The 15,048-nt window shown below is 49.6% G+C and overlaps 1 protein-coding gene across 2 annotated transcripts in view; it reads right to left on the bottom strand.

The window, feature by feature from the left end:
* MYO18B (myosin XVIIIB) overlaps positions 1–15,048 on the bottom strand; it is a 174,024-nt gene that overhangs the window by 40,272 nt on the left and 118,704 nt on the right. For both annotated transcript variants that reach the window (XM_059675770.1, XM_059675771.1), the window contains exons 35-39: positions 14,561–14,674; positions 13,464–13,580; positions 12,122–12,205; positions 10,953–11,090; positions 8,341–8,526 (exon numbers count right to left, since the gene is read on the bottom strand). In XM_059675770.1, the coding sequence (XP_059531753.1) occupies positions 8,341–8,526; positions 10,953–11,090; positions 12,122–12,205; positions 13,464–13,580; positions 14,561–14,674 (639 nt within the window). The remainder of the gene's footprint in view (positions 1–8,340; positions 8,527–10,952; positions 11,091–12,121; positions 12,206–13,463; positions 13,581–14,560; positions 14,675–15,048) is intronic.

The raw sequence follows: 15,048 nt of genomic DNA, 5'->3' as shown, positions 1-15,048 counted from the left end.
TTTAGTTTTTCTGAGTAGATGTGATCATACCCAATTTACACACAAGTTGAACGAATGTCCTTACAAGGGTTGAGTTCCAATGATGAATTTTTTTGTAAAACACAGTGAGCCATAGGATTTGACTTCAGAGCCCTTTGACTCCACACTTCCCCTCCTTCCACTCCCCCACAGCCTCCTAACCAGGGCAGGGTGTCCCCACCCAAGGAGACACCAAGCCAGTGGTGTGGTAGAACTGGTGCATGCTGGCTTACAAGAGCTGACTGCTATATTTTAAGGAATTTTGTGAGCCAGTTGTTAAAACACAGTCATTATCAAAAATTAAGTGATGTAAACTTACAATTAAATAAAATCTTATGACAAACAAAGGCATTGCTTCCTAATCATTTTACTAACGTTTGACTGTTATCTATGCTTGTGGAGTTGGGTCTTTCTTTTCTGCCTGGTCAACGTGCTATACAGTCAGAGGCCACATGATGATGGTTCCATCCATGACGGGCCGCATATGAGACAGGGGTCCCACAGATGGCAATGGAGCAGAAAAATCCCTCCCACCTGCTGATGTCACAGGCGTCTTAAACATCGGAGGCCAACACATTGTTTACGTTTGTGGTGATGCTGGTGTAAACAAGTATGGCACAATCGATTAGGTACAGTACATAATACCTGACACTGAGAATAACAACTACTTACTATACTCTACTTTTCGTCATTATATTAGAGTGTACTCTTTCTACTTATAAAAAGAAAGTTTGCTGTAGAAGAGTATGCTGTGTCACGCCATCGGTGGCCTCAGACAATTTGTGTGCACTAAGACTCTTGATTGCATCATTTTCTCTTGTGCTTGATTAAATCTCGTGTTGTGTGTACAGTAACACACTGCACAGGCTTGTAGCCTCAGAGCAAGGGGCTATCCCAGGTAGCCTGGGTGTGTAGTAGGCTAGACCAGAGGTTGGCAAACTGCGGCTCAAGCGCCACATGCGGCTCTTTGGCCCCTTGAGTGTGGCTCTTCCACAAAATACCGACTTCTGCGCACGGGCCACAAAGTTTCAATTGCACTGTACATGCGCGCCAGTACGTGGTATTTTGTGGAAGAGCCACACTCAAGGGGCCAAAGAGCCGCATGTGGCTCGAGAGCCGCAGTTTGCTGATCACTGGGATAGACCATCCAGGCTTGTGTAAGTGCACCCGCTCTGTGATGTTCACACAACAAAATTGTCTCGCGACGCACATCTCAGAATCCAAACACATCCCCGTCGTTAAGTGGCGCATGACCGTGTAGAGGCGTGCCTCTGCGCCTAGCTTCCTAGTTCCACATTCACCGACAGTCCAGTGTTAGCGTGGAGTCAGCCGAGCGGGAGGGTTTACACCACAGAGATGGACGCACACGGCACCCAGGACCCTGCCTATCCTGGAGAACGGCTGCTAACCACTTGCTAACAACCCCCTCTCCCACGGTTTTCTCGTGGGACAGTGGGGCCTGGCGGAGCGCGCTCAGGTCCCAGTTCACTGTCACCTCCCGTCTGCATCAAGGGGAGGCTCTGCCTTACCGGGACATTCCCTAACACAGATGCCCCTCGTATGTTTCAGGCCTCACACTTTTTTCCCCATTGTTTTCCCCTGGAAGGTGGAAAAAATATACCCCCAAGTAACAGCAAATAAATAATTCACGAATCATGTATAATGGATGCTGGATTTAACAGAAGTAGAGCCGTAAGTGGTTGTCTATTAACTATTTATGACTTTGCCCGGGCAGCTGACAAGCCAGGCTCAGGGAGGAGATCACACCCGTGCTGCCATGTTTTATTTAAACATTATTAAAAGTACACAGTCTGCAGCAAGGCTTTCAATTCCATTCAGAATTAGATTCTGCTGTGGAATCGCCTGTGGGTCTCCGCAAGCCTGGGATTGAGTTTTGCTGGAACCTCTGTCCTTTCCCTTTGCTCTAGGAATTTGAGCTCCTTCCTCCTCTTATCTTGGAATTCCTCCCTCACTCCTGATGCCCCTTATCCAGTTTTTCTGTGACCTGGGGTGCATCAAGTCACCCCTCTGAGCCTCAGTTTGATCGTCTGTAAAATGGGGAGTATCATAGGTGTTACCTTAAGGATTATTGTTAAGATGTCAGGAGAGCAGTGATTCTTAACGGGGTGGGGGTGGGGGTGATTTTGCTCCCAGGGAACATCTGGCAGTGTCTGGCGATACCTTTGATTATGATAACTTGGGGGAGGGGTGTTAACTGCATCTAGGAGAGACCAGAGAAGCTGCTAAATATCCTTCAAGGCACAGGACTGCCCCCACAACAGTCAGTTATCCAATCCCAACTGTTAACAATGCCAAGATGGAGAAACCTGAGATTACGGAATCGAAAGCAATATTCATTTTTATGACTCCCTTTTTAAAAAGTGTACTTGAATGGGTAAGGCTACGTGTCTAAAACGGATGAGTAAGACACTGGGGTTGAGCTGGTCGGGCCTGGATTCAAATTCTGCCTCTGCCCCTTGCTGGGAATGAGGCTTTGGAGAAGGCGCTGCAGCTGTCCAGCTTTCGAGTTCTTGATTAGTAAGATGGTGACAATTACTTCAAAGAGTGAGGCTTGAATGAGAGACTCCTCGCCCAGCGCCCAGCACGTAGCAGGGAAACAAATCAACATCACCATCATCCACCATTACGGGTGTGGAATGGGATGTGGACGTGAAGCTGGTGGACTTATGATAAAGTTTAAGTAGAAAGTCAGCAGAGTACTCGAGTACAAAGAAAGGAGAAAGAAAAGCAAAGCAGCCTCTATTAAGCACCTGCTGTATGCCATCACTTGGCACCTTTACATATATCATCTCCTTTAACCCTCACAGCCACCCGATGAGATGGGCTGCACTATACCACCCCTGTTGGACAGAGGGGGAAACTGAGGCTCTGTAATGCTAACTCAGCTGCCTAAAGGCTCAGGCTCCAGGTCCAGTGCTCTTTCTACCACCCTGTAGGGCACTGAATACCCTCCCGTTAAAACTCCTACCACTTGGAAACCCAGAAGGTGGCCTTTCGGAAACAGGGTCTCTGTGGATGTAAGTAGTTAAGATGAGGTCACACTGAATTAGGGTGGGCCCTAAATTCGATGACTATGGTTCTTATAAGAAGAGGAGAGGATACAGAGACAGAGGAGAGAAGGCCCTGAGGACGCAGGGGCAGAAATGAAAGTCATGGTGCCAGCTGAGAACACCCGAAGCCGTCAGAAGAGAAAGGAAGGATTCTCCCCTAGAACCTTCACAAGGCGGGTGGCTGTGCCGACACCTTGATTTCAGACGAAGGCCCTGGAACTGCGAAAAGAATACATGCACGTGGTTTTAAGACAACCCGTTTTAGGTAATTTTTACAGCAGCCCTAAGAAGCTAATGTATATCCTTCTCTCAACATGAGTCAAAACAATTCAAACCTAGACAAGTGGGAGGTAAAGAAGAGAGCAGGCTGGGGGTGGGGGGTGGGGGTGGGGACGGGATTCTGCAATTGGCCTTGGTGGGGAAGCTGCAACGAGAAAGGAAGAGGAGGAGGAAGAGGAGGGGAAGAGGCTGTGTTTCTATTCCCACGTGTGGTTTATCTGACTTTCTGGATATCTGGACATTCACTAGACATTTGCTGAACGCACGTGCAGGGAAGTCACAATGAAATGATCACATGAGGAAAGCAAACGCTGCATCCTCCATGCAGTCTTCTCCAGGGCTGCCGGTTGTCCCCAACCACTTCCTTCTTGTACCAGAATTACTTAGGGACACGTGCGTCTCCTTCTCTCAACCTTGAGCTCTCCGAGGGCACAGTACCTGGTCCATTCCTGTCTGCATCTCCCATAACATCAGCCCCAGGGCCAGGATGCAAACTAAAGCGTGTTGATCTGAAAATTCCAAGTTTTAAGACAAACTTTTTGAGCTGTTCTCTTAAGAGGCAGGAGTTCAAAATGTTAAAGAAACAATTTGGCAAACAATTAACTGAGAACCTACCCTATGCTAGAGACCCAGAGTGAAGTAACACCCATCCCTCTGTCTAGAAAGGTAAGAACAAGGCAAGTATACGAACTGGGTGATATGTGCATGGGTGGGGTGAACACAAGGGAAGTAGATAACTTAGTAAGGAGTGGAGATAAAACAGGGAGGGCTTCCTGGAGGTGAGGTTTGATCTGAATTTTGAAGACTGAGTAGGCAGGCAGAGGATGCTGGAAAACAAAGGTGGTGAGTCAAGAAATAACAATGCATTGGGTCCTGAACAGTTGCTTTCATGCGTGAGTAGAACATGCAAGGTGACAAGAGGCAGACAATCAAAGGCAGGAAAATCTACCGAGGCTGGATTTCACGGGCTCTGGGAAAGAACTGGGGCTTTGTTGCAAAAACAATAAAGAGCACTGGGAGACTTCTTAGCAGAACAGTAACACAGTAAGATGTGTTCCTTCTGGAAAGATCTTCAATAAGGAGGAGCAAGAATGGAGGACAAGGGGCGATCCAAGGTAGAGGGTAACTGTAGAGGCCTAGACCAGAGGGGATGCAGTTTAAATAGACACAGGAAGCAGGGATGGAGCAGGAAGGCATGAACTTGAGAAGTACCTAAGGAGGGTAAAAGCAACAGGCCTGCCCACTAACTGCGTGAGCCCCAGGGAGCCAGCCCACTGCAGTTTCCAGCTCGGGCCCCTCTAAGGGTGAGCAGAAAAGCACCATCAAAGCTCTTCAAGACCTGGGAGGCTTATGAAAAGGACACCTGGCTCAGGAAAGAGTTGAGATGATAGAGTCGGGCCAAGGCAATGAAGGGTAAACCCAACAGGTGCAGCCTCCGAACTAAAAGCAGGTGCATTGGCCAAAAGCAGGCAGAGGGCAGGCTTCCCTGTCACCTCGGGCTCTTCCTGCTGCCCTTGACCTCCCCTTGACCACCTCTGGACCGCCTGGGCTTTGTTACTATTGGAAAACAACAGGCCACAAATCCACGGATGCGCTGTCTCCTCGCTCCAATGACAAAGGGACTTGAATGATTTAGAGGCCAGAATATTTTTTTCTCCATAATGGCTCCTGGAGTCGCCAGGAATAGTACATTTACTAAAATTAATGGCAAAACCTCATTTTTCTTTTTTCCAGGAGGAGAAGTTCCATCGGCGGGATAATTGATCCTGATCTGGACGTGCCGGTGCACCAGCGAGGGGTGTAAATCATTCACACGAAACAACTCGCAGCCTTTAAACCAACAGCAACAGTGACAAATGGTACAGGCTGGAGACAGGCGGAAAGGAACCCAGAGGGAAGATCCATCAACATCCTTCTCACTTCTCACCAGGGCCCAAGTGCGGGACCCTGTTTTTTGGTCTCCCACAGCAGAGCCATTATTCAGCAGCGTTGGGTTGAAAGGGCAGAACTGGATACGCAGGGATAACTTCAGAGTTGGACACACAGGGTTGCCAATCTCAGCTCTGCCACTCGCCACTCTGCAGCCCTGGGTAAGGCACCTCACAAGTCTGAACCCCCACTTTCTCCACCTGCTGGGGTTGTCCTAAGTGTGAAAGAAGACAACATCTGCAAGGGGCCGGAGCAGAGAGAGACTCAACAAACATTTGTCCAAATGAGTGAATGAGTAAGTGGGTGAATGAATGCTTGGGCTGGGGAGTTAGGGAATTCTCTTCCTCCCGTGGAGATTGGAATTTCACAAATGGAAAATGAAGAGGGCAATGCTTCACCCAAAGAAATGATTTGTGGTGGAGACGGGGCAGGATCCCCCAAATGCCAGCACGCAGACACCTTGTATTGTCAATGAAAGCTCTGCGCACCCCTTACAGAGGAATGTGTAAAATACACAGGCAATGGCCTCAGCCATCTCTCTCCATTCAATGTGAGCAACTTGAGGGCAAGGGTGTATCTCGTTCCCCATTGGATCCCCAACATCTAGCGGGAGGCTTGGCCCACAGTAAAATGTACACGAAGGAAGGAACCAGGACACCGAGGGCTCTGCAGGCTTTGGGGGGAGGTTTTCAGAGAGCAGGTGGCATGGAGCAGCCGCCCCTGGTCTTAGAGAGGGGATGGAGGGGGGCACACTGGTGACACGGACATGGACCCGGAGAGATGAGACAGCATCTTCTGAGAAGCCTGGGAAAGTTCCAGGAAGGGGCCTCGGCCACAGGGTTCATCTTGAAATGACAGTGCTCACTGAACCCTCCCACTGAGCTGGGTTTTGTCTACCTTTCAAAAATATATATTTTTATTGATTTCAGAGAGGCCCTAAATCCAACTACAGGTGTCCTTATAAGAAAAAGGCAGAGGGATGCTTGAGACCTGTGCACAGAGCAGCACAGCCTGTGAAGACAGAGGCAGAGACTGGAGTGACGCAGCCATAAGCCGAAGGACACATGGGACCCCCCGAATTTGGACAGGCAAGGAAGGATTCTCCCCTAGGCCTTCAGAGGGAGCACAGCCCCACCAATACCTTGATTTCAGATTTCTGGCTTTCGGAGCTATGAGAGCATCGATCTCCACTGTTTACAGCCACCCAGCTTTTGGCTATTTGTTAAGGCCGCCCCAGGAAATATACACACCTCCCAGCCACACACCCCACCATAAGAGAGTTCAGCCGGGGTGAATTTACCCAAAGCCTTGCAAGTAGAAAACAGAGAAGGGTGCAGCTCTCCTTTCAGCATACCTGCCAGCTTTGGGTTTTAGAGTTTTGTGTTCTTTCTATTTTGATTCTTAGATAGGGGCTGTGTATCTTGTTAGTATTTAGGGGCCTTGAAAGATCTTAATGTGTCTCTGGGAAAAGGGAGAGGAGGAAGAAAGTGAGCAGAGAAAGAAACAGAGGAGAAAGGGAGAAAAGAGAAAGAGAGAGAGAGAGAGAGAGAGAGAGAGAGAGAGAGAGAGAGCGAGCCAAGGGGAGAGGGAAAACCCATTTTGATCTGGCCAGAACCTGTGGGTGTCCGGCCAGTTAAAGAAGACATCAGAGGAGAAAAGACCGGGGATGCTCTCTCACTCCAGCCAGGAGGGAGCCGGGCTGCCTGAGAAGCAGGCTGGTTAATGAGGAAGTTATCCCGTCAAATGGAGGAAGGGCCTCTCTCCCCCAGGGCTGCGGTGGGTGGAGGAGCTGCCAGTCATGGGGCTTGGGCTTTGTCTGGGGACTTCCTCTCTGCGCGGAGCCTCACCACCTCCCACACAACAGCCAGCCTGCTGGCTTGTCAAGGGCAAAGCTGATGGGAATGACACTGACCATGGGGGACAGTGGCCAGGGAAATATACCTGCTGCAGGGCAATTTGATGAGAGTTGTCACAAAGCCAGAGTGGACAGGGCAGAAAGGAGCTAATGACAGGGGCTGAGAGGCCTCTGGGCCTTGGCATGGTGTGGGTCTCAGGGGAGGCTATGTGGTGGGGGGGCAATGAAGGTGCCAGATGCCTCCTGGGCCACAGAAAAGAAAACCTGGCATCCTAGGGTTCTTCAGCCTCATGGGGAAAAGGAGGAGCAGGCTCTCTCAGACCTGTGATCTCTGCAGGAAACTGTTCTCAGAAAAATACACTGAACGATGAATAAAACCTTCCCATTGGGCAGGAAACAAATTTCGAAATGTCCCTTGGCCCACACCAGGGGGCAAGCATGGCTAGCAAATGAAGGCAGAGACCACAGAGCTGGACAGACCTAGATTCAAATCCTTCCTCGCAGGTAGCGCCATTCTGAGACTCTCTCTGGCATGTTGATGCCCCCGTGCCTCAGTTTCCCTGTCTGCAAAATGGAGATAAGCCTAGTGCCTACCACACAATACTGATCAGAGGATTTTAAGCGACAAATGTTTAACCTAGAACTTGGCAGGTAGCAAGTGCTTAAAAAATGGTGGCTTTAACATTATCCTCTTTATTTTTATGTTTGTTGTTGTTATTAACAGTCTGGAATTAGCACTGACATTGGCTAGGTGTACTCTTATACAAGTTACCTCACCTCTATGAAGCCTCAGTTTCCTCATCTGTAAATGGGACAATAATTCTGACTTTGCAGGGTTATGACGATTACAAGACATTATTATGGATGTGGAAACTCCATGCAAGGCAGACATTTAATAAACATTGATTCCTTGCTTTTCACAAGGCCACCCGGCCTTTGGGGTGGAATGTGTGAGGCTGGACCTGGAGTCTGAGACACAAAGGAGCTTGGAGACCATCCAGGAGTGAACACCATGGGTCCACTTTGGGCCCACCCCCCCAGAGTTAGCAGCCAATGGCAGCATCGTCTCTCTGCCCATGCCCTTCTGGTTTCTCCTGGTTTCCAGCCTGGCCCACTGGCACCAGATTCTAGCCTCTCTCCAATCTCAAACCCTCCAGCACAGGAGAAGCAGCGCAGGACCACACTCACCAGCTCCATGCACCGGCGGCTGGCCTCCGCCTCCCGCTCTACCAGCTCCTGCATGTCCGCCTTCAGCTCCTCCAGGCGCCGCTGGTAATACTGGCTGCTCTCCCGCTGCTGGGCCTCGGCCGTGGCTGCCTGCGAGAGCTCCTCGCCCATCTTGATCAGACTGTCCCGAAGCCGGATCACCAGGACCTGGAGGGGGGCGGAGAGCACACGCCCACCTTGGGGTTAGAGGCCCATGGGCAGGAAACTGGGGGGCTCCAGGAAGGGAAATCCTTTGCAGAGCCGCTGTGTACTTTTATAATCAGGATAATTATTCTGATTCCTGATACAAAAATGAAGACTTGACTCTGAAAACCTAGGAAACCTTCCGGCCCATGCGGCTCAGGGGTGGAGCATCAATCTATGAACCAGGAGGTCAGGGTTCAATTCCCTGGGCAGGGCACATGCCCAGGTTGTGGTCGACCCCCATTAGGGGATGTGCAGACACACGTATCCAGGACACCATAACTGCTATTCTGAGGGGCAGTGTAGTATACTGATGCGAACCCTGACTTTCAGCATGATCTGAATTCAAATCCCAGCTCTACTCTTCCTGGCTGTGCGACCTTAGGCAGGTTATTTAACCCCTCTGAGAGATGGGCATGGGACCCTGTCAGGACTGCTCACATTGTCATGCAGAAGGCTGAGCTCAGTGCCTGGCACATCAGATATCTGGATATGGGCTAGGAATTGTTCCTATTTATAGCAGCCTTCACTCATCTCAAGGTGTGGGAGGTGGAGTGGTCAGTGGAGAAAACACTAAACCGGGGAACAAGCCCTTCCCCAACATGGGTTTTGGTTTCCCCAATATGCAAAACAGGGAGGTTTGACGAGTAACCTCCCATGAGCCTCAGCTCTATTATTTCATGGCACGTTCCCTTTCCTGGGGGGAGAAATCCCACAAGGTCACAGTGAAACAATAGAGGGAAAAGAGCTGTGGGCATCACCAGTGCTACAGAAAACAAACCCAGGGCTGTTGTGCAGAATTCATTAGTTGGCCAACAAGCCTGGAACCAAATGATTCTGATGGGTAAATACTAAAGTGTTGACATAAAAACGAAGCCCACATGAATATTTCAGGCCCTTGCTGAGGACTCAGAGCCCCTTTCCAGATCAGAGGCTGAAGATAAGCTTTATTATTCACTTCTCCTTCGTCCTGCAAATGTAATTTAAGCAACATTTTCCAAGGGCAGTAGGCGGGTTATAAAGAAGTAGAGTTCTCAAACTGTGTCCCTGAGGTACCCCATCTCAAGGACCAAATTCAAATACACTTATTTGAATGAGATTGAATCTGCCTTTTAAAGTTACTCTCCCATAGATTTCTTTTCTTTTCTGCTATCACATGACTATGCTAGAATCAAGTAAAAAGAGATACATGATCTAGCCCAACATGATGTATTTAATTATTTAAAATGTAGCAGATCAAAGTTTCGAGGTGATCTGCAAAGACATATGCCTTAAGGAATTCCCCGAGAAGTCTGAGAACCACTGAGGGTCAAGACAAAGAAGAAGCTGTCTTTGTTCTTCATCCACAGCAGAATTCTTAGAAACCAAATGCCCAGGAGGAGATTGGAGGGAATGTTTCCCAGTGAGGAGCAGCTTCTCACTGTCCAGAGGCACTAGCATACTACGGGTCCGGTGGGGGAGCCAGCTGGCTGCAGAGAAATGGAAGCCTGGGACCAGGACGGTCAACTGTCCATCTGCTCCTGTCACTGACATGACCTGGCTGCATCATGAATAAATCACGTGACCTCTCTGGGGTCATCTTCTCATTCCATCCCACTGGCCCCATGGGGCTGCAGTGAATGTCAAGTGGAACAGCTGACGTAGAAGGATTTGGACAATGACAATATCATCTGTAAAATGTCTCGTGTCATTGCCTAGAGGGTTAAATGTGAATAAAATCATTGAACTCCAGTTCCTCCAAGCTTTCCTGTCCTTCAAGGCCCAGCATCAATGCCACCTTCTCCTGGAAGCCTCCCTGATTCCCATCCTGAAAGCACCTCTGTCCTCCAAACCTCATAGCCCTCTCTCTATATACTACGGGTATCTATGTACACGTTGTATCCTCACCTCCTACAAAGTTTTATGCTCTGATAAGCAGAATCTGTTTCATACATCTATGCACACACCAGGTGCAAAGCAAATTTCCGCTCAAAATGAGTGTGGGGTGCATGAATGGACGAGTGAGTGGATGGAGATGGCAGAATTAGAGCAAAGGATAATGAGATGGACAGACAAGGGGTCAAGGTCTGAAGAAAAAAACAGAGGAAGAGAAGAAAGAATGAAGAGAAGAGAAAAAGAACCCAGGGAAGGGGGATGATGGACGGACCGGTGATGGCATATGGAGCTGGCTACAGATAGATGGAGGTGGGTAGACTGAATGGATAGGTAGTTTGTGGAACAGTGTGGTTGAAGAAAGGAAGAAAAGAGGAAGGAGGGGAAGAAGGAACTCATACGGGAGGTGGATGAGTAATATATGGCCAGATAAAGGCAAAGGCATGGATAGATGGACAGAGCTTACAAAAAGGCCTCGCTTCTCTGGGTCTGAACAATATTCACACATCAGCAAGTACCTCAAATCTCTTAATCTGCACTTTCTGGAACTCCGTCTTGTTCTCCAGGTCACAGATGACTGCCTCTTGCCTGCTGACAATGGCCCGGTCCACGGTGGACTGCTCCAGGTACTCGATGCGCAGCTGGGCCGCCTGCAGCTGGGGACAGATACAAGGGGTCCGTTGGCCACCTGTTGGCCCTGAGCCACACGATCGAAACACACGCAGGCTTCAGCCCCAGGCCCCTTCACAGCTTCCTTCTCAGCTCAGGGGCTGTCTGGGGCGTGCACAGGAAGCACTGCCGGTTCCAATCCAAGGACCCTCAGACCCGACCTGGCCCCTGGGTCTTAGGGCCTAGGAGGTGAGACTTCCTGGGCATTCTGCCTCCAAAACAGGTCTTCTGGTCAGTGCTTCTCTTACCTCCTTGCCCTGCTCTGCTAGGAGAGCAAAGCCAGGCTGTGAGCAGCAAGCTTCAGCATCAAAGGATACAACCAAAGTGGGTTTGGGAGCCAAGGCCTGTATCCGAGTTCAAAACCTGCCTCCACCCCTTTCCAGCTGGATGGGCCCAGGCACGTCAGCTCCCTTCCCCGAACCTCACTGCTTCGTCTGTGTGCGAGGACTGAGGAGGTGAGCACCTGGTATGTCATTAGCCCCAGCAACTGGCCCCTGCTGCTGTCCTCTTGTTGTACTTGTTGTTACTCGGTGCCCATGGACACTGGCTTGACACTCAGTCCCTCTGACAGTCACTCTAAGCAGGCACGTGCGACAGTTCTGGGAGAGCTTTGAGAATTTCATGGATAAGAGCGATCCACCAACTACTGAAGGAAATCCGGGGGAGTTTGGAGGAACCATGACTCAGGAAGATTTCATGAAGGATGATGATCCTGCCTAGACCAGAGCATCCCATCTCCCTGGAGCCATTTCTCAGCAGGAGAGAACCCTTCACTGAAATGTTGATGCGTCTCACTGCACTGGCATCTCGGGATGCTGAACGGGCACAGGGAAGAGTGAGTGTGTGTGTGTGCGTGTGTGTGTGTGTGTGTGTGTGTGTGTGTCCGTCTAAGATGGCTCTCAATTCATTTGGTGCAAGACTGAAGCTGAATGAAGGACAGTTCCCAGGGCCCAGAGTGTGAGGTCCCAGAGGGAACCCTTCTCTTCCTCCCCCACAACGGGGCGGCGCCAGCACGTACTTGTTCCTGCAGCTTGTGCTTCTCCTTCTTGGCTTCCTCCAGCTGCAGCTGCAGCTCCTGGATCTGCCCAATGTCAGCAGCAGACTGGGGAGACAAAGAAATGCCACTTGAGAGCACAGGCTTTGCGGGGACACTGCCCCTGGCAATCCCTTCTTCTCCCGGGTGGGGGACATTGAGACTGCAGATGTCTAAATTTCTCAGAGTCCCTATGGCAGTAGCCGGTTCCAAAGGGGTGCCTCTCACATCCTCCCCAGCATCCTTCATCTCAGCGTTCACCAAGTCACTCCCATTAGGTAAGCCCAGAGCCTTGGTCAACTGTCTACAACCTTATTATGCACCCCTTGAGAGCCAAGACAGAAATGGGCTGGTCACATTACTAGGACCAGATTCTGAGGGGAGAGAACTATTCTGAATGTCAGGTAACTAGGATTCCAGACCTGGATACTGGCCTTGGCAAGACCCAGAACCTCTCTGCACCTCAGTATTCCCATCTGTAAAATGGGCTGATCGTCTCTGCTTAGCCCTTCTACAATGCAATGCATTTGTTCAGAGATTAAATGAGGCAATGAAGAATAAAATTTCTTTAAAAAAAAAAAAAGTAGAACCAAACTGTGAAGTGTGATTATCTCCATTTAGAAGGATTCCAGAGAACAGAAGGACCCCTCAATTTCTATTTTCCACATGTATTTATCATTGCAGTAATTTACAATGGGCATATGAATATGCTGCTTTTGTAATTGAACGAATAAAGAAACTTCCATTTTGAACAAAAGTGTAATTAACAATGCAGAAGATGGCCTAGGCTATTTTTGTGGCAGTTGTTATCATGTTGATGATATAATTTATTTTTTTGTTATAATTATTCCTTGTTTAGCAGAAATTCCTTCAGATCCAATCTCTGTAGGGTGCATTTGAAGCCTGGCAGGCATTCTACCCTGGCTCTCCTCTGAGGGTACCGTGTGGGGGAGATGCTCACTGCTCTTGGAGGGAGCTGTTGTGAAGTTATGCAAATCAGATCAGCTATGCAGATCAGAAATCTGCCAAGGGTCCTCATCACATCCCTCCACTCCACCCGAAGCTTCTGGCCTGGCCCGTGTGGCTCAGTGATTGAGCATTAACCCATGAACCAGGAAGTCACTGGTTCAAATCCCAGTTAGGGCACATGCCCAGGTTGCGGGCTTGATTCCCAGTAGGGGGCATGCAGGAGGCAGCTGATCTATGATTCTCTCTCATCATTGATGTTTCTATCTCTCCCTCTCCCTACCTCTCTGGAATCAATAAAGATATATTTAAAAATATGTAATGCACACTGAAGGCAAATTCTCCCACTTCAGGCTGTTACCTGAGCAATGAGGTCCTTGTGCTTCTGCATGAGGTCATTCAGGTCATCCTGGTCCTCGTCAATGCGCTTCAGGAGGTTGGCTCTCTCAAACTGCAGCCGGTACAGCTGCTCATCCACCTGGCAGGAGGGACAGTGGTCAGGGTGAGGCAGAATGGCGGGTGGGAGGGGACTGATGCACAGTAAAGAGGGGATTGCCTATGGGTGTGTCAGGTGAGTGGCCATGGGTGTGTTAATGCATGCTGTGGGCATGACAGCTCCGTGTGTGTGTGTGTGTGTGTGTGTGTGTGTAAGGGGGGAATGGGGAAGGGGACAGATTCCCTTTAATCTAGTGCAAATAAAATCTGTGACCAAGAGACCAGTAGGGATCTTGAGACAAGCTTTTGCTTATAAATCTCTAGTTACACCTAAACTTTAGGATTTTACACAGAAAGTATAAATTTAAACCAACCCTGTACGCCCAGAGAGGGGACTTAGAAAACGATGCGAAATTCTCACCAACATTAGTAGATCCATAACATATGCTCATTTGTCCCCATTCAGAGGGTCCATAGTAGGGCGCCGGGTCCCTTATAGTGGTGAGCTAAGTGGGCCCATGAGGACTGCCTTTGTCTCCACTTATTAGAATGGGCATGCAATAGCCCAATGATAATGACCAAGGCCCCTCCTATGTTGGTGAGTGTACAGTAGGACTACAACAGTAACCAGGGCACTGCCTAGTGGTGAGCACGCTCTGGGTGCACAACAGAAAGCTGTGTTCCCGCTTAGGGTACTGAGCAAACAACAGGCTCATATCGGATGCATCCCCACAGTACTGAGCACACATCAGGTCTACAATTTGCCTGCCTTTGCAGAGTGAACACACAGTTGACCCTCATATATACCCTTGTGCCTTTATAATGCTCAGCTCCTAGTCAGATGCCTGCACTTTCAGAGTGTTAAACATCCAGTAGGTCTACAATGGATGTCTATAGGTGGTACCCAGTAAGCCCACAATAAGTGCCCTTTCCTTCTTATAGTGCTGAGCACACAGTAGGTCCAAGCTAGCTCAGAGGCCTGTGCTGGCCCGGGTCCCCAGAGCTTCAGAAAGAACCAGGTACCAGGCTCTTGCTCCGGGTCATGTTCTCCAGCTCGCTGTGCATGCTCTCCAGGTCTGCAGTCAGTGCCTTCTGGGTCTTCAGGGCATCCTCACACTTGGCCTCACTCTGTTCCAGCTGGACCAGGCGGGAGGGCGAGAAGAAAAGAGAAGAGACCTCATGACGCTGCCCTTTGACTAGCCTTCCCCTCCAGCCCAGCCCAGCCCCTCTCAGGCAGCAGAACCATTTACAAGCCACCTTCGTGTCTTCACAACTGTTCATCAACCTACAACTGGCGAAGCACCTGTGTTTGCATTTGAGGCAGCCCAGTTCTGAGCCCACTCAAAACTGAATAGGCACTGCCCCAGGAGATAAGGCCAGGCCACCCCAGCTTCAGTGCCAGGAGCTAGTCAATTCCCTTCAACAAATATTTGGAGTGCCAGGCACAGAGCATACAGGAAACTGTCACCTGATCCTGTGTCCTCCGGGGAAACAGGCAGGAACAGGTAATG

Source organism: Myotis daubentonii, chromosome 19, assembly GCF_963259705.1.
Source record: "Myotis daubentonii chromosome 19, mMyoDau2.1, whole genome shotgun sequence".
NCBI classification, from domain to species: Eukaryota; Metazoa; Chordata; class Mammalia; order Chiroptera; family Vespertilionidae; genus Myotis; species Myotis daubentonii.
This window is presented reverse-complemented; position numbering and strand designations above follow the sequence as displayed.